The 22,835-nt window shown below is 45.8% G+C and overlaps 1 protein-coding gene across 5 annotated transcripts in view; it reads left to right on the plus strand.

Annotated features, from left to right (window-relative positions):
- The window catches only part of SOD3 (superoxide dismutase 3), a 97,575-nt gene that overhangs the window by 71,494 nt on the left and 3,246 nt on the right, over window positions 1–22,835 (plus strand). For 2 of the 5 annotated variants that reach the window (XM_063921802.1, XM_063921792.1), the window contains exons 2-3: window positions 9,642–9,724; window positions 10,760–10,831. The exons of 2 other annotated variants lie outside the window; for them this stretch is intronic. In XM_063921802.1, the coding sequence (XP_063777872.1) occupies window positions 9,666–9,724; window positions 10,760–10,831 (131 nt within the window). In that variant the 5' untranslated portion in view covers window positions 9,642–9,665. The remainder of the gene's footprint in view (window positions 1–9,641; window positions 9,725–10,759; window positions 10,832–22,835) is intronic. One more of the 5 variants, XM_063921812.1, reaches the window with a different exon arrangement.

Genomic DNA, 22,835 nt, shown 5'->3' on the forward strand with positions numbered 1-22,835 from the left:
AGTGGACAAATCTATGGGGCCAGATGGGATACATCCAAGGATACTAAAATATCTTAAAGAGGTGCTGGTAGCACCATTGACAGAATTAATCAACCAGTCATTAGCTACAGGAGTAATTCCAGAGGATTGGAAAAGAGCGAACGTAGTCCTGCTGTACAAAAGTGGAAGCAAGGAAGTGGCAAACAACTACAGGCCAGTGAGTCTTACATCAGTAGTAGGGAAATTGATGGAAACACTCTTAAAAGAAAGAGTTGTAGATTATCTCAAATCCAGCAATTTACAGAATTCCAAACAGCATGGATTCACTGGGGGGAGATCATGTCAAACAAATCTTATTGACTTTTTTGACTGTGTGACTAAAGTGATGTATAAAGGTGGAGCCGTGGATATAGCTTATCTAGACATTAGTAGGGCTTTTGACACTGTTCCGCATCGCAGACTGCTAAATAAATTTGGACGTTTGGGATTGGATACTAGGATTATTGAATGGATAAGATATTGGTTGCAGGATAGCAGACAGAGAGTTGTGGTAAATGAAGTGCATTCACAGGAGGGAAATGTTACAAGTATTTGTAACATGGATTTGTACTTGAACCAGTGCTTTTTAATATCTTTATTGGTGACATTGCAAATGGCATTAAAGGGAAAGTATACCTTTTTGCAGATGACACAAAGGTATGCAACAGGGTAAACACACCAGATTGAGGATCTAGGTAGACTAGAGGAATGGTCATGAGTGTGGCAATTACAGTTTATTTCCAAAAAATGCTAAATCATGCACTTGGGTCGTCAAACTCTAAAGGCTAAATATAGTATTAATGGCATTATACTGGAAAGTACTGAGGAGGAAAGGGATCTTGGAGTCACTATTTCAGGTGACTTAAAGGCAGGTAAGCAATGTAACACAGCAATGAGGAAGGCTAGTCAGATGCTTGGCTGCATTGGGAGAGGAATCAGCAGCAGAAAGAAAGAAGTAATAATGCCACTGTATAGGTCATTGGTACGGCCTCATCTAGATTACTGTGTTCAATTCTGGAGGCCATATCTTCAAAAGGATATTAATACATTAGAGACTGTACAAAGAAGGGCAACTAAAATGGTGCATGGCCTACATCACAAAACATACTCAAAAAGACTAAAAAAATCTCAATATGAATAGTTTGGAGAAGAGAACTATGAAATATATCAATAGTTTTAACAAAGTCCAGGAGGGAAACATTCTCCAAATGAAGAGAAGCAACAGGACACGAGGACATGCACTGAGACTCGAGGGGGGGAGGTTCAGGGGAAATTTGAGGAAAAATTACTTCACGGAAAGGATACTGGACAAGTGGAATAGCCTCCCATCATAGGTCATAGGCAAACGCAGGGGGGGGGTTCCGGTTGCCAATAAACCCCCTCCTCTTGGCCAGCAGTTCAAATTATGACAGCAATAATAGTAGTATATAATACAATTATCTGAGATGCAGCCACATCATGCAGTGTAAGGGACAGAGATGAGCTGCTGCACAAACCCAGTGGTAGCAGCTTCTTCTACCAAGTTTGCTATGTGTATGGATCTCAGTGCTCCATCTATGCACTGGACCAGACAGTAGCTGCTAGGCAAAAGAGACAGGTGCCTTACCATGAGGTGAAAGAATGTGAGCTTAGGAGGTGCAGTTCTGTCTCCTACTGAAACTATAATGTTTGTGTTTTTATTATGGGAGGTTTAACCTTTTCCTGAACACTTATTTTATTTATATTAGTTAAATAGGTTTGATACACCCTAAACTAGAGACTATAGTGTTAAATATTAATACTGTATTATATACAGTATCCAATGTATAACAAGACCAATGTGTACATTAATGTCCAGGGTCGGTACTAAGTTCCCCCACACTCCCACGCTTGCTCCAATGTTCCGCAGAGTGGGAAATTGTGGATTACATTTGGAAATCCCTCTCTAAAAATCCTGCGTTTGCCACTGGAGGTGGTATAGGCTAAAACAGTAGAGCAATGCAAACATGCAAGGGGTAGACATAAGGATATCCTTACAAAGAAATAAGGATCAAATAAGGTTGCGATAAAAATATGGTAAAAAAAGGGGCAGACTAGATGGGCCAAGTGGTTCTTATCTGCCGCCAAATTCTATGTTTCTAAGACCACAGCCAGCTGGGCTTTTGCTGTCATGTTTGTATCCCCAATGTTCTCAGAGGAGATCCTTTCTGCAAATTGGATCTCCTCCTTTTTTATGCCCCAGAATGCTGATGGCATTCTGTACAGTTAAGTTAAATTTAAGTGAAAAGGAGAAGACTAAAGTTCCTGTTTGAGCACTATTGCTGGTCTCTGCAGCGGTATTTCACCTGACCGTCTACCGCTCCTCTGCTACAGTAGGTAGGCGGCTCTCTCATCTTTGCGGGGGGCGAGCTGCCACCTTGCCCCCCCCCCATTCCCCCCCAATGAATCTTGTTGGCACCATTATCCTTCTTCTGATTTGAAGATGAAAGATTCTCTTTTGAGTTTGGAGGTATGGTAAATCGCACTCTTGATAGGTCTTTTACTGTTGAGAAGTCTTTTGGTGAGTTCCTCACATTTCTCTTTACATATGTTGTCATCAGTGTAATTTCCTTGCAAACGTAAGAGCTCCCCTTTGGGGATGTTTTTAATAGATGTTGGGAGATGTGCACTCTTTTGATGTAGTAAACTATTACTGGCAGTTTCTTTTCTACAGAGTTATGTTATAAATGCTCTATTGGGGTATTTGTATAGGTGTAAGTCCAGAAAAGTTACTTCCACATTGCTCCATTCAGAGGTCAACTTGATGTTTAATTCATTATCGTTTAGTATTTTGATGAATCTCTGTAAATCTGCAATGTTTCCGTGCCAGATCATTAGAATGTCATCAGTGTACCAATATTACCAACCTGTGATTTGGCTGGTGTAGTACTCATTGATTTCACTAAAAATGTGTTCCTGTTCCCACCAATCTAAGAATAGGTTGGTGTAAGTAGGGGCGCAGGCTGTGCCCATTGCTGTAGCGCGTGTTTGTAAAAAGAATCTATCATTGAATGTTAAATAGTTTCTCTGACGTCCTAGTGGATGCTGGGGACTCCGTCAGGACCATGGGGATAGCGGCTCCGCAGGAGACAGGGCACAAAAGTAAAAGCTTTAGGATCAGGTGGTGTGCACTGGCTCCTCCCCCTATGACCCTCCTCCAAGCCTCAGTTAGATTTTTGTACCCGGCCGAGAAGGGTGCAATCTAGGTGGCTCTCCTAAAGAGCTGCTTAGAGTAAAAGTTTTGTTAGGTTTCTTATTTTCAGTGAGTCCTGCTGGCAACAGGCTCACTGCATCGAGGGACTTAGGGGAGAGAAGTGAACTCACCTGCGTGCAGGATGGATTGGCTTCTTAGGCTACTGGACACCATTAGCTCCAGAGGGAGTCGGAACACAGGTCTCACCCTGGGGTTCGTCCCGGAGCCGCGCCGCCGACCCCCTTGCAGATGCCGAAAAGTGAAGAGGTCCAGAAACCGGCGGCAGAAGACTTTTCAGTCTTCATAAGGTAGCGCACAGCACTGCAGCTGTGCGCCATTGTTGTCAGCACACTTCATAGCAGCGGTCACTGAGGGTGCAGGGCGCTGGGGGGGGCGCCCTGGGCAGCAATGATAGTACCTTATTCTGGCTAAAAATACATCACATATAGCCCCTGGGGGCTATATGGATGTATTTAACCCCTGCCAGGTCTCAGAAAAACGGGAGAAGAAGCCCGCCGAAAAGGGGGCGGGGCCTATTCTCCTCAGCACACAGCGCCATTTTCCCTCACAGAAATGCTGGTGGGAAGGCTCCCAGGCTCTCCCCTGCACTGCACTACAGAAACAGGGTTAAAACAGAGAGGGGGGGCACTTATTTGGCGATATATATATATATATATATATTAAAATGCTATAAGGGAAAAACACTTATATAAAGGTTGTCCCTGTATAATTATAGCGTTTTTGGTGTGTGCTGGCAAACTCTCCCTCTGTCTCCCCAAAGGGCTAGTGGGGTCCTGTCCTCTATCAGAGCATTCCCTGTGTGTGTGCTGTGTGTCGGTACGTGTGTGTCGACATGTATGAGGACGATGTTGGTGAGGAGGCGGAGCAATTGCCTGTAGTGGTGATGTCACTCTCTAGGGAGTCGACACTGGAATGGATGGCTTATTTAAGGAATTACGTGATAATGTCAACACGCTGCAAGGTCGGTTGACGACATGAGACGGCCGGCAAACCAATTAGTACCTGTCCAGGCGTCTCAAACACCGTCAGGGGCGTTAGAACGTCCTTTTACCTCAGTCGGTCGACACAGACACAGACACGGACACTGACTCCAGTGTCGACGGTGAAGAAACAAACGTATTTTCCTTTAGGGCCACACGTTACTTGTTAAGGGCAATGAAGGAGGTGTTACATATTTCTGATACTACAAGTACCACAAAAAAGGGTATTATGTGGAGTGTGAAAAAACTACCTGTAGTTTTTCCTGAATCAGATAAATTAAATGAAGTGTGTGATGATGCGTGGGTTTCCCCCGATAGAAAATTATTGGCGGTATACCCTTTCCCGCCAGAAGTTAGGGCGCGTTGGGAAACACCCCTTAGGGTGGATAAGGCGCTCACATGCTTATCAAAACAAGTGGCGGTACCGTCTCCAGATAGGGCCGCCCTCAAGGAGCCAGCTGATAGGAGGCTGGAAAATATCCTAAAAAGTATATACACACATACTGGTGTTATACTGCGACCAGCGATCGCCTCAGCCTGGATGTGCAGCGCTGGGGTGGCTTGGTCGGATTCCCTGACTGAAAATATTGATACCCTTGACAGGGACAGTATTTTATTGACTATAGAGCATTTAAAGGATGCATTTCTATATATGCGAGATGCACAGAGGGATATTTGCACTCTGGCATCAAGAGTAAGTGCGATGTCCATATCTGCCAGAAGTTGTTTATGGACACGACAGTGGTCAGGTGATGCAGATTCCAAACGGCACATGGAAGTATTGCCGTATAAAGGAGAAAAAGACAACGTCTTTTCAGCCTCAGTCCTTTCGTCCCCATAAGGGCAAGCGGGCAAAAGGCCAGTCATATCTGCCATGGGATAGAGGAAAGGGAAGAAGACTGCAGCAGGCAGCCCATTCCCAGAAACAGAAGCCCTCCACCGCTTCTGCCAAGTCCTCAGCATGACGCTGGGGCCGTACAAGCGGATTAGGGTGCGGTGGGGGGGGTCGTCTCAAGAGTTTCAGCACGCAGTGGGCTCACTCGCAAGTGGACCCCTGGATCCTACAAGTAGTATCCCAGGGGTACAGATTGGAAATTCGAGACGTCTCCCCCTCGCAGGTTCCTGAAGTCTGCTTTACCAACGTCTCCCTCCGATAGGGAGGCAGTAGTGGAAACAATTCACAAGCTGTATTCCCAGCAGGTGATAATCAAAGTACCCCTCCTACAACAAGGAAAGGGGTATTATTCCACACTATATTGTGGTACTGAAGCCAGACGGCTCGGTGAGACCTATTCTAAATCTGAAATAGTTGAACACTTACATACAAAGGTTCAAATCAAGATGGAGTCACTCAGAGCAGTGATAGCGAACCAGGAAGAAGGGGACTATATGGTGTCCCGGGACATCAGGGATGCTTACCTCCATGTCCCAATTTGCCCTTCTCACCAAGGGTACCTCAGGTTCGTGGTACAGAACTGTCACTATCAGTTTCAGACGCTGCCGGTTGGATTGTCCACGGCACCCCGGGTCCTTACCAAGGTAATGGCCGAAATGATGATTCTTCTTCAAAGAAAATGGACGATCTCCTGATAGGGGCAAGGTCCAGAGAACAGTTGGAGGTCGGAGTAGCACTATCTCAAGTAGTTCTACGACAGCACGGGTGGATTCTAAATATTCCAAAACCGCAGCTGTTTCCGACGACACGTCTGCTGTTCCTAGGGATGATTCTGGACACAGTCCAGAAAAAGGTGTTTCTCCCGGAGAAGAAAGCCAGGGAGTTATCCGAGCTAGTCAGGAACCTCCTAAAACCAGGAAAAGTGTCAGTGCATCATTGCACAAGGGTCCTGGGAAAAATGGTGGCTTCTTACGAAGCGATTCCATTCGGTAGATTTCACGCAAGAACTTTTCAGTGGGATCTGCTGGAAAAATGGTCCGGATCGCATCTTCAGATGCATCAGCGGATAACCCTGTCTCCAAGGACAAGGGTGTTTCTTCTGCGGTGGCTGCAGAGTGCTCATCTACTAAAGGGCCGCAGATTCGGCATTCAGGACTGGGTCCTGGTGACCACGGATGCCAGCCTGAGAGGCTGGGGAGCAGTCACACAGGGAAAAAATTTCCAGGGAGTGTGATCAAGTCTGGAGACTTCTCTCCACATAAATATACTGGAGCTAAGGGCAATTTACAATGTTCTAAGCTTAGCAAGACCTCTGCTTCAAGGTCAGCCGGTATTGATCCAGTGGGACAATATCACGGCAGTCGCCCACATAAACAGACAGGGCGGCACAAGAAGCAGGAGGGCAATGGCAGAAACTGCAAGGATTCTTCGCTGGGCGAAAAATCATGTGATAGCACTGTCAGCAGTGTTCATTCCGGGAGTGGACAACTGGGAAGCAGACTTCCTCAGCAGGCACGACCTCCACCCGGGAGAGTGGGGACTTCATCGGGAAGTATTCCACATGATTGTGAACCGTTGGGAAAGACCAAAGGTGGACATGATGGCGTCCCGCCTGAACAAAAAACTGGACAGGTATTGCGCCAGGTCAAGAGACCCTCAAGCAATATCTGTGGACGTTCTGGTAACACCGTGGGTGTACCAGTCGGTGTATGTGTTCCCTCCTCTGCTTCTCATAACCAAGGTACTGAGAATTATAAGACGTAGAGGAGTAAGAACTATACTCGTGGCTCCGGATTGGCCAAGAAGGACGTGGCACCCGGAACTTCAAGAAATGCTCACAGAGGACTCATGGCCTCTGCCGCTAAGAAGGGACTTGCTTCAGCAAGTACCAGGTCTGTTCCAAGACTTACCGCGGCTGCGTTTGACGGCATGGCGGTGGAACGCCAGATCCTAAGGGAAAAAGGCATTCCGGAAGAGGTCATTCCTACCCTGGTCAAAACCAGGAAGGAGGTGACCGCAAAACATTATCACCACATGTGGCGAAAATATGTTGCGTGGTGTGAGGCCAGGAAGGCCCCACGAAGAAATTTCAACTCGGTCGATTCCTGCATTTCCTGCAAACAGGAGTGTCTATGGGCCTCAAATTGGGGTCCATTAAGGTTCAAATTTCGGCCCTGTCAATTTTCTTCCAGAAAGAATTGGCTTCAGTTCCTGAAGTCCAGAAGTTTGTCAAGGGAGTATTGCATATACAACCCCCTTTTTGTGCCTCCAGTGGCACTGTGGGATCTCAACGTAGTTCTGGGATTCCTCAAATCACATTTTAAACCGCTCAAATCTGTGGATTTGAAATATCTCACATGAAAAGTGACCATGCTGTTGGCCCTGGCCTCGGCCAGGCGAGTGTCAAAATTGGCGGCTTTGTCTCACAAAAGCCATATCTGATTGTCCATTCGGACAGGGCAGAGCTGCGGACTCGTCCCCAGTTTCTTCCTAAGGTGGTGTCAGCGTTTCACCTGAACCAGCTTATTGTGGTACCTGCGGCTACTAGGGACTTGGAGGACTCCAAGTTGCTAGATGTTGTCAGGGCCCTGAAAATATAGGTTTCCAGGACGGCTGAAGTCAGGAAAACTGACTCGCTGTTATCCTGTATGCACCCAACAAACTGGGTGTTCTTGCTTCTAAGCAGACGATTGCTCGTTGGATTTGTAGCACATTTCAACTTGCACATTCTGTGGCAGGCCTGCCACAGCCTAAATCTGTCAAGGCCCATTCCACAAGGAAGGTGGGCTCATCCTGGGCGGCTGCCCGAGGGGTCTCGGCATTACAACTCTGCCGAGCAGCTACGTGGTCGGGGGAGAACACGTTTGTAAAATTCTACAAATTTGATACCCTGGCTAAAGAGGACCTGGAGTTCTCTCATTCGGTGCTGCAGAGTCATCCGCACTCTCCCGCCCGTTTGGGAGCTTTGGTATAATCCCCATGGTCCCGACGGAGTCCCCAGCATCCACTAGGACGCCAGAGAAAATAAGATTTTACTTACCGATAAATCTATTTCTCGTAGTCCGTAGTGGATGCTGGGCGCCCATCCCAAGTGCGGATTGTCTGCATTACTTGTACATAGTTATTGTTACAAAAATCGGGTTATTATTGTTGTGAGCCATCTTTTCAGAGGCTCCGCTGTTATCATGCTGTAAACTGGGTTCAGATCACAGGTTGTACAGTGTGATTGGTGTGGCTGGTATGAGTCTTACCCGGGATTCAAAATCCTTCCTTATTGTGTACGCTCGTCCGGGCACAGTATCCTAACTGAGGCTTGGAGGAGGGTCATAGGGGGAGGAGCCAGTGCACACCACCTGATCCTAAAGCTTTTACTTTTGTGCCCTGTCTCCTGCGGAGCCGCTATCCCCATGGTCCTGACGGAGTCCCCAGCATCCACTACGGACTACGAGAAATAGATTTATCGGTAAGTAAAATCTTATTTTTTGTTCAAAATTAATTCTAGTAATTCAATCAGAAAATTATGAAAACTGTTCATTCCTTCCATTGCTAGGAAATATTTGACTGCTGCTATGCTGTTCTTATATCTAATACTGATGTATGGGGACTCAGCAACCATGGTCACAATGTAGTGGTCTTCATCTAATGTGACATTGTGCAGTTTTTTTAAGATGTCGGCAGTGTCCTGGTGATATGATGGAAGGCTGTGCACGTGATGTCTCAGATATTGGTCAATAAAGATGCTGGCAGATTCCAAGAGTCCTCCAAGAGTTTGTAGGTCAAATTGGCGCTTATTAGACCAAAACAAATTCACGGTCACAATAAATAAATAATGACATTGGCGTTCAGCCACACAAAACATTGGAGTTACATATGCAGTCCATCTCAAATACTTTTGCATTAGTGGTTAACAGGATTTTCAGTATGGTTGGTTTGACCTACAATTGATGAATTTCCTCACATGGAAGCATTTTGTACTTTGTTATTCATATTTTGGTCAGCCACTCCAAAATTGTGTGACTAATTGCAAATGTCATTTATTTATTTATTTTTTGTGTCTGTGGATTTGCTTTGAGGCAACCAAGTGTCAGTTTGACCTACAATTGACGAAGCAAACAGTACTTTGTTATTTATATTTTAAGCTCCGGACATTTACATAATAGTATTATACTGTGAATATACTTATATAGGACTGCCTATATGTTTGGATCGAGTCAAGGTAGTAAAATTTCTTTTAATCATTTCGCCAACATTAGAGTTTTTCTAAGTGTTATGTCCTATGAAAAATTTATCTCAGAGGCGATGATATATCTATTCTATGTTGTACTTAAATAAAAGTTACGTTTTAACTAAATTCACATTTTTTTCATAGAAAAGAGTGCCCCAAACAAGAGAGTTTCTTTCCGTTTCTATTTCTGCCTTTTCAAATATCTGGCAGAAAACATGACGCAAAATGACTGGTTTAACAACCCGACCCTTGATAAATAAACAGCTTTAAATTTGTTTGTTTGTTTGTTAGTTTGGAACTGAAAAATCTGAGTGTATGTGGTCATTGGCAGGCCCGGCAACACTCCTGTTTTTGGGGACCCCCATCTCTTCCAGGTAAGTACAGAGTTGAAATAAGTAGGAATAACATTTTTATGGAGGCTAAAATAAATATGAGTTAAATTACTCATTGCATATTTGAAATGATAGGGGTCTTCTTAATTTCAAAGAAGCAAAATCTTTACTACTTAATTTTGCATGATATTTCAGCATCGAGAGTCACGACAACCATTTAAGTGTTTTTCGAGTTTGCATAGTTTTTTTTTTTAATAATAGCGAGTTTGCTGGAGTGCAGATTACATACGTCTCTGAAAATATCTCCCAATTGCCAGTGACAGAATGCCAAAGACATTTTCTCCTAAGGTTGGTTTGTAGACCGTTTTATCACAGGAAGTTTATTTGATGCAGGAAGACTCCCAGGTTTCTTTGAGCCACCCAGATTGTGCCAATGGGCACATGAGTGACCTAGGCGTCTCAGCATCTCAGGCCTGGTACAAGTGTCATCCATATACCTCCGTGTCATCAGGCCTTGTCTTTGGCCACCCTTATGCCCCAAACTGCACAGGTGTTATCCTTGACAGGACTGCATTTTGTTCCCTGCATCCAATCTATCTCCAATTCCGTTACATGCACCCAAGAAACATTTACAAATATGCACTTTTGTATCACTGAAAAAAAATGAATTCATACACTCATAGCTGTCAATCCCATTAGGGGGAGGGGGTGAGTTGCTGTTGCAAAGGCGTAGGCATGACAGCAACTGGATCGCAACTCACCCCCCTCATGACCCAATCTCACCCCAGACTTGCGGATTTCAGTATACAACTCTATGGGGCTGTGGACAAAAATCCCAGAGTCTGAAGGTACCGTATGTGGGAACTCATGGCTAATAGGATTGACCCCATAAACTCCTGCATTGACTATTACCATTCCCTTTTACTGGACTTCCCGAACCAGACTTTCAGCCCCGCAAAACTAAATACAGTTGTCAATCTAAATGTCCTTGCAGAACACTCAAATACTGCTGCTCCACTCTACCACTCTCTGAGTGACTGCCTGTATTTTATGAAAACACTGTGTTTTGTGAATTAGACACACGCACAGCCGGCTTGAAAATGGGAGCTTTATCCAATTATGCTGTACTCTATCATATGACTGCACAAGGTAAGGGAAGATAACTGTATTAAAAATACGAGGCACTGTAGAAATTTACTCACTGTTATTTCTTAAATGGCATAATTTGAATCACATCAAGTTATAGTAACATGCATCCTGCAAATAATACATGCTACAGACAAAAAGCAAACATTGAAGCAAGTGTTTTTGAAAATTTGTATTTGCCAAATACTTGTAGTCTTTTACCTACTGAACTGCTGGCTACATCATGTGCGTCAGCGAAGATTTGTTGAACACTGGAATGTGTATTCTAACCAAGCAGCTGTTAAGTCAGTGTGACCCCCCACCCCCACCCCTTCTCCGTATTATAAAACCACTACACATCCCAGACTGATTACATTCTGAACACACGGTCCTTTCATCTCTACTACTCATCTCCTTCCACTGTCTGCAAACAACTGCAGAGGTAACTTTCATTTCATTCATAGCAAAGAAAAATATGCACAATGAGCAATCATTGCAACAGACAAATTACATTAGGCAGATGTTGTTAGAATTTCATTGCTTAACCCATATATATAGTGTTGCTGTCTATGCTATTGTTAGAGTTTTGTTATTGCGGTGCCAGTTTTTACAAGAGTTTATTTTACTTTTTTTTGTAGTTACTTATGCTGTTCGCTATTTACTTCATGGTTGTTTGTGCTAATATTATGAGTTCTTGGCGTGTCATCCAGTATGAAGTGAGAGATCTGTGTTTACCAGAACTATTTCTTAATGTTTGTATTGCATTTTAATGTTCACACGGTGAGATCCCTGCTATGTTCGATTTTGACTATCCAATTTCTCTTGAACTCCCCCAGAGCCCAGATAGCACAGATAGTACAGATTTTGACTATCTGTGCTTGAGATTTTGTTTATGTATGATTTTGACTAAGTGCCAATTTTGACTATAATTTGTACTACGTAGTACACTAGATAGTCAAGATTGACTTTCCTGCACAGTCTATCTAGCCTTACGATACCGACCCCACGGGAGCGCACACCGGGATCGAATCTGTATCGCAAGCTGCCTAGCACCATGAGATGTGCACTAACTTTTCATAAGATTTTGACTATATAGTCAAAATCTCACAGATTTATCTCACCGTGTGTACATACCCTAAGAGAAATGTGTTCTGTTGTGAATATCTGACGGGCATAGCCATAGAATGCACACTGATAAAACAGTGATACAAATAGCCCACACAATATACTGCATTGTAAGCTCTGTTCTTCTGGTCTTAATACTTTAAAATGTACTCTTTGTGGATAGTACATAGAAGGGAACTATCAAAAAGAGAAGGCATAGCTCCAGAATATCTAGGCTATCATATATAATGGTGTTAGGAAGGAGTAGATGGAGTTCATCAGTGAGATGTCTGTTTACAGAACACAAGATCAGAGAACATCATGGAGGCAACAGTATATGTAAATTATCTGCCCATCTAGCCATCGTTGCCTGGCAACATCTTAAAGCAAGCTCTGTGGGCACAAACTCTGTTCTTCTGTGAAAGGGTTAAAGAGATCAGTAAGTCCTAAGTTAATGATCCTCTCACCTATAATGCACCAACTTATGTCCTCCTCTACCTCTGGGTGGGGGACACTCTATGCTAGTTGTGCAGTGTTGTACATCTGACTGACCAGTTTGCAATGCCACCCAACTTTATACAAATGGAGGTGGCAAGTGTACGACAAAAAATAAGATTTTACTTACCGGTAAATCTATTTCTCGTAGTCCGTAGTGGATGCTGGGGACTCCGTAAGGACCATGGGGAATAGCGGGCTCCGCAGGAGACTGGGCACTCTAAAGAAAGATTTAGTACTATCTGGTGTGCACTGGCTCCTCCCTCTATGCCCCTCCTCCAGACCTCAGTTAAGGAAACTGTGCCCGGAAGAGCAGACATTATAAGGAAAGGATTTTGGAATCTCGGGTAAGACTCATACCAGCCACACCAATCACACCGTATAACTTGTGATACACTTATCCAGTCAACAGTATGAACAACAACAGGGCATCAACAATGGATGCCAACATAACATAACCCATTATTAAGCAATAACTATGTACACGTATTGCAGAAAGTCCGCACTTGGGACGGACGCCCAGCATCCACTACGGACTACGAGAAATAGATTTACCGGTAAGTAAAATCTTATTTTCTCTGACGTCCTAGTGGATGCTGGGGACTCCGTAAGGACCATGGGGATTATACCAAAGCTCCCAAATGGGCGGGAGAGTGCGGATGACTCTGCAGCACCGAATGGGCAAACTCAAGGTCCTCCTCAGCCAGGGTATCAAACTTGTAGAATTTTGCAAATGTGTTTGAACCCGACCAAGTAGCAGCTCGGCAAAGCTGTAATGCCGAGACCCCTCGGGCAGCCGCCCAAGAAGAGCCCACCTTCCTTGTGGAATGGGCTTTCACTGATTTTGGATGCGGCAATCCAGCCGCAGAATGAGCCTGCTGAATCGTGTTACAGATCCAGCGGGCAACGGTTTGCTTTGAAGCAGGAGCACCCAACTTGTTGGGGGCATATAGGATAAACAGCGAGTCAGTTTTCCTGACTCCAGCCGTTCGGGCTACATAAATCTTCAAAGCCCTGACTACATCTAGTAACCTGGAATCCTCCAAGTCACGAGTAGCCGCAGGCACTACAATAGGTTGGTTCAAATGAAAAGATGACACCACCTTTGGCAGAAATTGGGGACGAGTCCGCAATTCTGCCCTGTCCATATGAAAAACCAGATAGGGGCTTTTACATGACAAAGCCGCTAATTCTGACACACGCCTAGCTGAAGCTAATGCCAATAGCATGACCACCTTCCACGTGAGATACTTTAGCTCCACGGTCTTAAGTGGTTCAAACCAGTGGGATTTTAGGAAACCCAACACCACGTTGAGATCCGAAGGTGCCACTGGTGGCACAAAAGGGGGCTGAATATGTAGCACTCCCTTAACAAACGTCTGAACTTCAGGAAGAGACGCCAGTTCCTTTTGAAAGAAAATGGATAGGGCCGAAATCTGGACCTTTATGGATCCCAACTTCAAGCCCATAGTCACTCCAGACTGTAGAAAGTGTAGAAATCTGCCCAGTTGGAATTCCTCTGTAGGGGCCTTCCTGGCCTCACACCAAGCAACATATTTTCGCCATATGCGGTGATAATGCTTTGCTGTCACGTCCTTCCTAGCCTTTATCAGCGTAGGAATAACTTCCTCCGGAATGCCTTTTTCCGCTAGGATCCAGCGTTCAACCGCCATGCCGTCAAACGTAGCCGCGGTAAGTCTTGGAACAGGCAGGGCCCCTGTTGCAACAGGTCCTGTCTGAGAGGCAGAGGCCATGGGTCCTCTGTGAGCATTTCTTGCAATTCCGGGTACCAAGGCCTTCTTGGCCAATCCGGAACAATGAGTATTGTTCTCACTCCTCTTCTTCTTACGATTCTCAGTACCTTGGGTATGAGAGGAAGAGGAGGGAACACATAGACCGACTGGAACACCCACGGTGTTACCAGGGCGTCCACAGCTATCGCCTGAGGGTCTCTTGACCTGGCGCAATACCGTTGCAGCTTTTTGTTGAGACGGGACGCCATCATGTCTACCTGTGGCAGTTCCCATCGATTTGCAATCTGAATGAAGACTTCGTGATGAAGTCCCCACTCTCCCAGGTGAAGGTCGTGCCTGCTGAGGAAGTCTGCTTCCCAGTTGTCCACCCCCGGAATGAACACTGCTGACAGTGCTTGTACGTGATTCTCCGCCCACCGAAGAATCCTGGTGGCCTCCGCCATCGCGACTCTGCTTCTTGTTCCGCCCTGGCGGTTTACATGAGCCAATGCGGTGATGTTGTCTGACTGATTCAGCACCGGTTGGTTGCGAAGCAGGGGCTCCGCTTGACTCAGGGCGTTGAATATGGCCCTTAGTTCCAGGATATTTATGTGCAGACAAGTTTCCTGACTTGACCACAACCCTTGGAAGTTTCTTCCCTGAGTGACTGCCCCCCACCCTCGGAGGCTCGCATCCGTGGTCACCAGGACCCAGCCCTGTATGCCGAATCTGCGGCCCTCGAGAAGGTGAGCACTCTGTAGCCACCACAGAAGAGACACCCTGGCCCTGGGGGACAGGGTGATCAGCTGATGCATCTGAAGATGCGATCCGGACCATTTGTCCAACAGATCCCATTGAAAGATCCTCGCATGGAACCTGCCGAAGGGAATGGCTTCGTACGATGCCACCATCTTTCCCAGGACTCGCGTGCAGTGATGCACCGTCACCTGTTTCGGTTTTAAGAGTTCTCTGACTAGAGTCACAAGCTCTTGAGCAAGAAAAGTGGCTGCGCTGTGTGTCAGCAGCTATATAAAATAGAGAGCACAACGTATAAAATGTAAAGAATTTATTCTCTTAATCAATATAGTTATAAAACATGTGGGTTAATAATACACCTATATCTGTCTCAGGTGATATAAAGGTTCAGCCGTGTGATAAAAATGGCTATCCAATATATTAAATCCTAATTGTGCAATAGGGAGGGAACAGGAGAATTTGTAGATGTAGTTCCAGATAAATGTAAACATATACTACCTCTCCGGCTAGGGCTGGTATAAACTTGGCCGGGCGTCCCCGGCTAGTGAGTCCTGCGTTGCCCGATGTTCTGCACAGAGGAGAGGAGTATTGCGGTGCCCAGTGCCGAGCACCTCCCAATAGAAAGAGATGTATAATCGTATCCTGTATTCCTGATCGCCAGCCGGCGATGAAGCAAGCTGCTGAAATGCACAATGTGATTGCACAGCGGAGCGGAAAGGTGGGTAACCCAATGCTGAGTACCTGCCGCCAGGAGGAAATGTGCGGTCGTCTCCTGTTCTCGTGATCGCTGGCCGGCGGTGATAGCAAGCTGCTGTCGGAGAGTCAAAGGCGGTTTCTTGCCGCGGTCAGCCGGTCAGCTGTTCCCTCCCTATTGCACAATTAGGATTTAATATATTGGATAGCCATTTTTATCACACGGCTGAACCTTTATATCACCTGAGACAGATATAGGTGTATTATTAACCCACATGTTTTATAACTATATTGATTAAAAGAATAAATTCTTTACATTTTATACGTTGTGCTCTCTATTTTATAGAGCTGCTGACACACAGCGCAGCCACTTTTCTTGCTCTATAGTCTTCCAATCCATCTCACATAGTGGTGTGGCAAGCGCAGTGTCTCAGGAGCCTGTTGTACCTTAATTTGTTGGTTTTATTTAAATGATTGATTTGTTTGAGGCGCTGAACAAGTAGTTTCTTTTGTTGTTCTGTATCACAAGCTCTTGAGCCTTCTCCGTCGGGAGAAACACCTTCTTCTGGTCTGTGTCCAGAATCATGCCCAGAAAGGGCAGACGCGTCGTAGGAATCAGCTGCGAGTTTGGGATATTCAGAATCCAGCCATGCTGTTGCAACACTTCCTGTGAGTGCGTTACGCTGATCTGCAACTGCTCCCTCGACCTCGCCTTTATGAGGAGATCGTCCAAGTATGGGATAACTGTGACTCCTTGCTTTCTCAGGATCACCATCATTTCTGCCATTACCTTGGTAAATATTCTCGGTGCCGTGGACAGGCCAAACGGCAACGTCTGGAATTGGTAGTGACAGTCCTGTACCACAAATCTGAGGTACTCCTGATGAGGCGGATAAATGGGGACATGCAAGTAAGCATCCTTGATGTCCAGAGACACCATAAAATCCCCCTCTTCCAGGCTTGCAATGACCGCTCTGAGCGATTCCATCTTGAACTTGAATCTTTTCAGATAAATGTTCAGGGACTTTAAATTTAATATAGGTCTGACCGAACCGTCCGGTTTCGGTACCACAAACATTGTGGAATAGTATCCCTTCCCCTGTTGACGAAGGGGAACCTTTACCACCACCTGCTGGAGAAATAGCTTGTGAATTGCCGCTACCACTACTTCCCTTTCTATGGGGGAAGCTGGCAGGGCCGATTTTAGGTAACGTTGAGGGGGCATCACCTCGAATTCCAGCTTGTATCCCTGAGACACAATCTGTATAGCCCAGGGATCCACCTGTGAGTGAACCCACTGGTGGCTGAAATGTCGGAGACGCGCCCCCACCGCTCCTGGCTCCACCCATGGAGCCCCAGCGTCATGCGGTGGATTTAATGGAAGCCGGGGAGGACTTCTGTTCCTGGGAACTAGCTGTAAGGTGCAGCTTTTTTCCTCTGCCCCTGCCTTTAGCAAGAAAGGAAGCACCTCTGACCTTCTTGCTTCTTTGTGCGCGAAAGGACTGCATTTGGTAATACGGTGCTTTCTTCGGTTGTGAGGGAATATATGGCAAAAAGTTTGACTTCCCAGCAGTAGCTGTGGAAACCAGGCCCGAGAGACCGTCCACAAACAATTCCTCACCCTTGTAAGGTATCACCTCCATGTGTTTTTTGGAGTCGGCATCACCTGTCCACTGCCGAGTCCACAGGACCCTCCTGGCAGAAATTGACATTGCATTAATTCTAGAGCCCAGTAGGCAAATGTCCCTCTGGGCATCCCTCATATATAGGATAGTGTCTTTTATATGCCCCAGGGTCAGCATAATGGTATCCCTGTCTAAGGCATCCATTTCCTCAGACAGATTATCTGTCCACGCTGCTACAGCACTACACATCCACGCCGACGCAATTGCCGGCCTCAGTAGAGTCCCTGAATGTGTATAAACAGATTTCAGGATACTTTCCTGCTTTCTATCTGCAGGATCCTTTAGGGTGGCCGTATCCTGCAACGGCAGGGCCACCTTCTTAGATAAGCGTGTCAGAGCTTTATCTACCCTAGGGGAGGATTCCCAGCGCACCCTGTCCTCTGGCGGGAAAGGGTACGCCATAAGTAACCTTTTGGAAATCAGGACTTTCTTATCCGGGGGATCCCACGCTCTTTCACATAACTCATTTAACTCATGTGAAGGGGGAAAAGTCACCTCTTGCTTTTTCTCCCCATACATATAAACCCTCTTGTCAGGGACAGGGTTTACCTCTGATATGTGTAAAATATCCTTCATCGCTATAATCATGTAACGTATAGCTTTTGTCATTTTTGGTTGCAATTTTGCATCATCGTCATCGACACTGGAGTCAGAATCCGTGTCGACATCTGTGTCAACCATTTTGGATAGTGGGCGCTTTTGAGACCCTGAGGGCCTCTGCGCTGTAGGATCAGGCATGGGTTGAGACCCTGACTGGCCCGAGGTATCAGCTTTATCCAACCTTTTATGTAAGGAGTTTACATTATCATTTAACACCTTCCACATATCCATCCAATCAGGTGTCGGCACCGTCGGCGGCGACACGTCAGTCAACTGCACTTGCTCTGCCTCCACATAGCCCTTTTCGTCAAACATGTCGACACACGCGTACCGACACACCACACACACAGGGGAAGCTCTAAATGAGGACAGGACCCCCACAAGGCTTTTTGGAGAGACAGAGAGAGAGTCTGCCAGCACACACCCCAGCGCTATATAACCCAGGGATTACACAGTAACTTAGTGTTTACCCAGTAGCTGCTGTATTATGGTTTATGCGCCTAAATTTATGTGCCCCCCCTCTCTTTTTTACCCTTCTACCGTGATTCTGCAGGGGAGAGCCTGGGGAGCTTCCTCTCAGCGGAGCTGTGGAAGGAAAATGGCGCTGGTGAGTGCTGAGGAAGAAGGCCCCGCCCCCTCAGCGGCGGGCTTCTGTCCCGCGATTTTTAGTAAAATAAATGGCGGGGGCTCATACATATAACAGTGTGCCACTGTCTATATGCAGCATTCGCCAGGAGGTAACAATTGCTGCCCAGGGCGCCCCCCCCTGCGCCCTGCACCCTACAGTGACCGGAGTGTGTGGGTTAGTGTGGGCGCAATGGCGCACAGCTGCAGTGCTGTGCGCTACCTCATGTGAAGACAGGAGTCTTCTGCCACCGATTTCGATGTCTTCTCCGCTTCTGCCGGCTTCTGTCTTCTGGCTCTGCGAGGGGGACGGCGGCGCGGCTCCGGGAACGGACGACAAGGTCAGGTCCTGTGTTCGATCCCTCTGGAGCTTTTGGTGTCCAGTAGCCTAAGAAGCGCAACCTAGCCGCAGTTAGTAGGTTTGCTTCTCTCCCCTCAGTCCCTCGTAGCAGAGAGTCTGTTGCCAGCAGAAGCTCTCTGAAAATAAAAAACCTAACTAAAATACTTTCTTATTAGCAAGCTCAGGAGAGCTCACTAAAAGCACCCAGCTCTGTCCGGGCACAGATTCTAACTGAGGTCTGGAGGAGGGGCATAGAGGGAGGAGCCAGTGCACACCAGATAGTACTAAATCTTTCTTTAGAGTGCCCAGTCTCCTGCGGAGCCCGCTATTCCCCATGGTCCTTACGGAGTCCCCAGCATCCACTAGGACGTCAGAGAAACAATGCTGTATTTGTTTAGAGTCCAGAATAATATAATAAAAGCTGCATATAAACCACTCGATGTCCTGTCGTTATGGGGTAATAGTGTGGCCCCAGAAGGCATTATCATTGAATCTCTGAACAATGGGGAGGTATTACAACAGGGGTTAGTACTGGAAGAGCCCAAACACACATACATTGGTACCCAGAAATAAATTACCAACTCCTTATCAGGTAAGTTTAGGCAACAACAGAACAGCATCCTGATCTAGATATATTCCAGTTAAAGAATTTGAACTGTTGCATTATCCATTTTATTGTCCTAGCTATGGCAATACCTATTTCCATCAAAGTCCTCATGGTGCAGCCTCCGCTCCTCATGTCTGCTCTATGCAAACTTTTTATACCATAATTTAGTTCAAGAGGCTCCATAGACTTTAACAACACCTGCCTTTGATTCCACCTCATTACGCCTATCGACGTCAGCGTGATCAGCAGTGGGCAAAGCATTCATCTCACGTCGTGCTTAGGCTGCAGAATCCCACCTAAAACCATGGCCCTCATTCCGAGTTGTTCGCTCGCTAGCCGCTTTTCGCAGCATTACACACGCTAAGCCGCCGCCCTCTGGGAGTGTATCTTAGCTTAGCAGAATTGCGAACGAAGTATTCGCAATATTGCGAAAAAAGATTTTTCTGTGCAGTTTCTGAGTAGCTCGAGACTTACTCTTCCAGTGTGATCAGTTCAGTGCTTGTCGTTCCTGGTTTGACGTCACAAACACACCTAGCGTTCGCCCAGACACTCTCCCGTTTCTTCAGCCACTCCCGCGTTTTTCCCAGAGACGGCAGCGTTTTTTCACACAATCCCATAAATCGGCCAGTTTCCGCCCAGAAACACCCACTTCCTGTCAATCACACTCCGATCACCAGAACGAAGAAAATACCTCGTAATGCTGTGAGTAAAATACCAAACTTCATAGCAAATTTACTTGGCGCAGTCGCAGTGCGAACATTGCGCATGCGCAATTAGCGGAAACTCGCTGCGATGCGAAGAAAATTACAGAGCGAACAACTCGGAATGAGGGCCCATGTTCTTTCCATGCCTTAAATTGGCAGTTTCCTATCCACCTTAGTAGAGGCAGAACATAGTATTTAACCTTCCAGTAATCACACGTTCTCGATAAACTTTACCAAAGTTCATAAAATTAAATCCATAGGTTACTTGGTGAACAAACATCTGTGAGTAGTCAATAGATCCAGGTAGATGTTTCTAAAACAGCCTGTCATCAGGTAAGCACTGATCTGAATGCTCAGGTGTCGTTTCAGGCCTAATGATGCTTCAGAAAACGAAAATGCCCTCCTTTTATTTTTATTAAATAAATTTCCTTTTCTCTTTCTTTCAATTCTGTGCTTTTCAGACATGTATTTATATAATGAAGCAGCATTGCTTATTTGTCTTACACCATCTCAGTGCCCAGCCAGCATGTTGCACCTGAAGCCATTGCCTATGGGAGTTACACAAATGGCTTGATATGGATGTATCCATTGACAATACACTGGTATTGCATATGGACAGAAATCAAGACAGTTACCCATTAAGCTTTCCTTAAACCCCTTCCTGACCCTTCAGCCTAATCTTATCCAAATGTTTAGCAGTAAAATTAAACATTACTACAGGTAAAACTGATTCAGCATTTATGGTTTCCAGTGCCTCCGTCACCAGCCTGTTCACTAAGGTCTGCAATATACATATGTATGAGATGGGATCATGATTATGGTTCTGTTGTGATCTGTTAAAATATTGGACAAATAATTTCTAGATTTCCCTACATTTTTTGGGGGGTACTGCAGGGCCTTATGCAGTGTTTGTACACTTTAATGGGTGTGGGGTATTTTGTTGAATGTCGGCATGGGTGTAATGTTTCCATGCTTGACAAGTTGACAATGATCATGTTGACATCCATCATGTCAACACTGATTAAATGTCAACATAATTAGAACGTCAACAACAATTTCCTGGTGTCTTCCGGGTCCAATGGTGATGTCCTAATGACTTCAAACATCCAGCAGCGCTTCTGGCGGGAAGTGTGTCGCTAGCCCTACCCTAGTGCCTAACCCTAGCCTCCACTTCCATAGCTTAACCTTAAACCTCCACCTAGTGCCTAACTCTCCACTGCCAAAGACTAATGACGAACCCCTACAGAATGTCGACATTTCACACGTTGACATTGGGAAAATGTTGACATAATGTGGATGCCAATATGGTCAATGTCGACATTTCAACAGTGTTGACATTATGAGGTATATTCAATTAAGGTCGAAACTGCCGTCTTGTCGAAAAGACGTCAGTTTTCGACTTTTTCAGGCCGGAAGGGGTTCCGACCTATTCAGCCCCCAGCATTTTTCTTCGACAAGTCGGGGAATTCGACTTGTCGAATAGTATGTGAATTGTCGGTATAGCTGTCGATTCGCATACTTCTGCTGGAAATGGGGCCAAATTCGACAGGTTTTGGCCCCCGTTTCCGACCATCTCAGTTCGACTTAAAAAAAAGTCAAACTGAGATATCAGACCTGAGAGGAGGAGAGGGGGGAGAGCAGCGGGCAGACGGGGTACAGCAGCGCTACAGCACAGCACTGCAGGAGGATGTGTCATAGTCGCCGCTCACGGCAGCGTCCACCTGGCTCCAGCAACTGAGGTCCTGCTTGCTGGAGCCGGGTGGACGCTGCCGTGAGGTCTGGCGGCTATTACACATCCTCTTGCAGTGCTGCTGTCCCCCGTCTGCCCGCGGCTCTCCCCGTCTGCCCACAGCTCTCCCCCTCTCCCCCTCCCCCCCATCTCAATTCTAATTTTTTAAAGTCGAATTGAGATGGGCTTTGAATAGCCCTTGTCGAATTCATTCCGACAAATGCATGTCGGAATGGATCCGACCCTAATTGAATATACCCCTATAACTGTCAACATTGCAAATATCGACACATTAACAGCTCTTACAGTGGTGACTGCCTCTTCTCAGTTCAGCATACCTGCTCCACCAAAATATATTCTGTAGAAGTTTCCAGAGTTAGTGCTCCATTCAATTCAAGCTGTTAACTTGAAAACTTTCCATCTGAAAAAGCATAGGTAACAAAATATTTCCCTGCTTCATACAAGCCTTAACCTGGAACTTGCCAAATTGGGAGCAAGGCAATTAATTTCTTCATGACTGAGTTTCCTTTCTAGAGGTCGTGGTTACGTCCCCTTAGCTGCCACTGAAATTCTTTGCCTTTATCAGGCTCCACTTCAGTGGGTCAGCTCTATAAGATGGTTTTAGAACTGCAATATAACATTGATGCTCTGGTCACCACATTCTAAGCAAGGGCTTTATGAGTATAGAATAAAGAATGGGATAGTATCCTGGAAATTACCTATAGTACTTCACTTATTGACCTCATCACGGTTTTCCACAAAGTGGACATCCATTTCAATGAGCATGAGATTGTCTTCCCGTAGTTCCTCATTCAAGTAAGCACTCTGTTTACAGACTTCAGTAGAGCAAATTAAATAATTCATTCAACTGAGGCATTTCTGTGCATTGTCATAGGAAAGTGAGAGGCAATTCAAGATTGTCTTTTATCTCTACAAAGAGGACTATTGCTTGGAACAC

This window comes from Pseudophryne corroboree, chromosome 1, assembly GCF_028390025.1.
Source record: "Pseudophryne corroboree isolate aPseCor3 chromosome 1, aPseCor3.hap2, whole genome shotgun sequence".
Lineage (NCBI taxonomy): Eukaryota > Metazoa > Chordata > Amphibia > Anura > Myobatrachidae > Pseudophryne > Pseudophryne corroboree.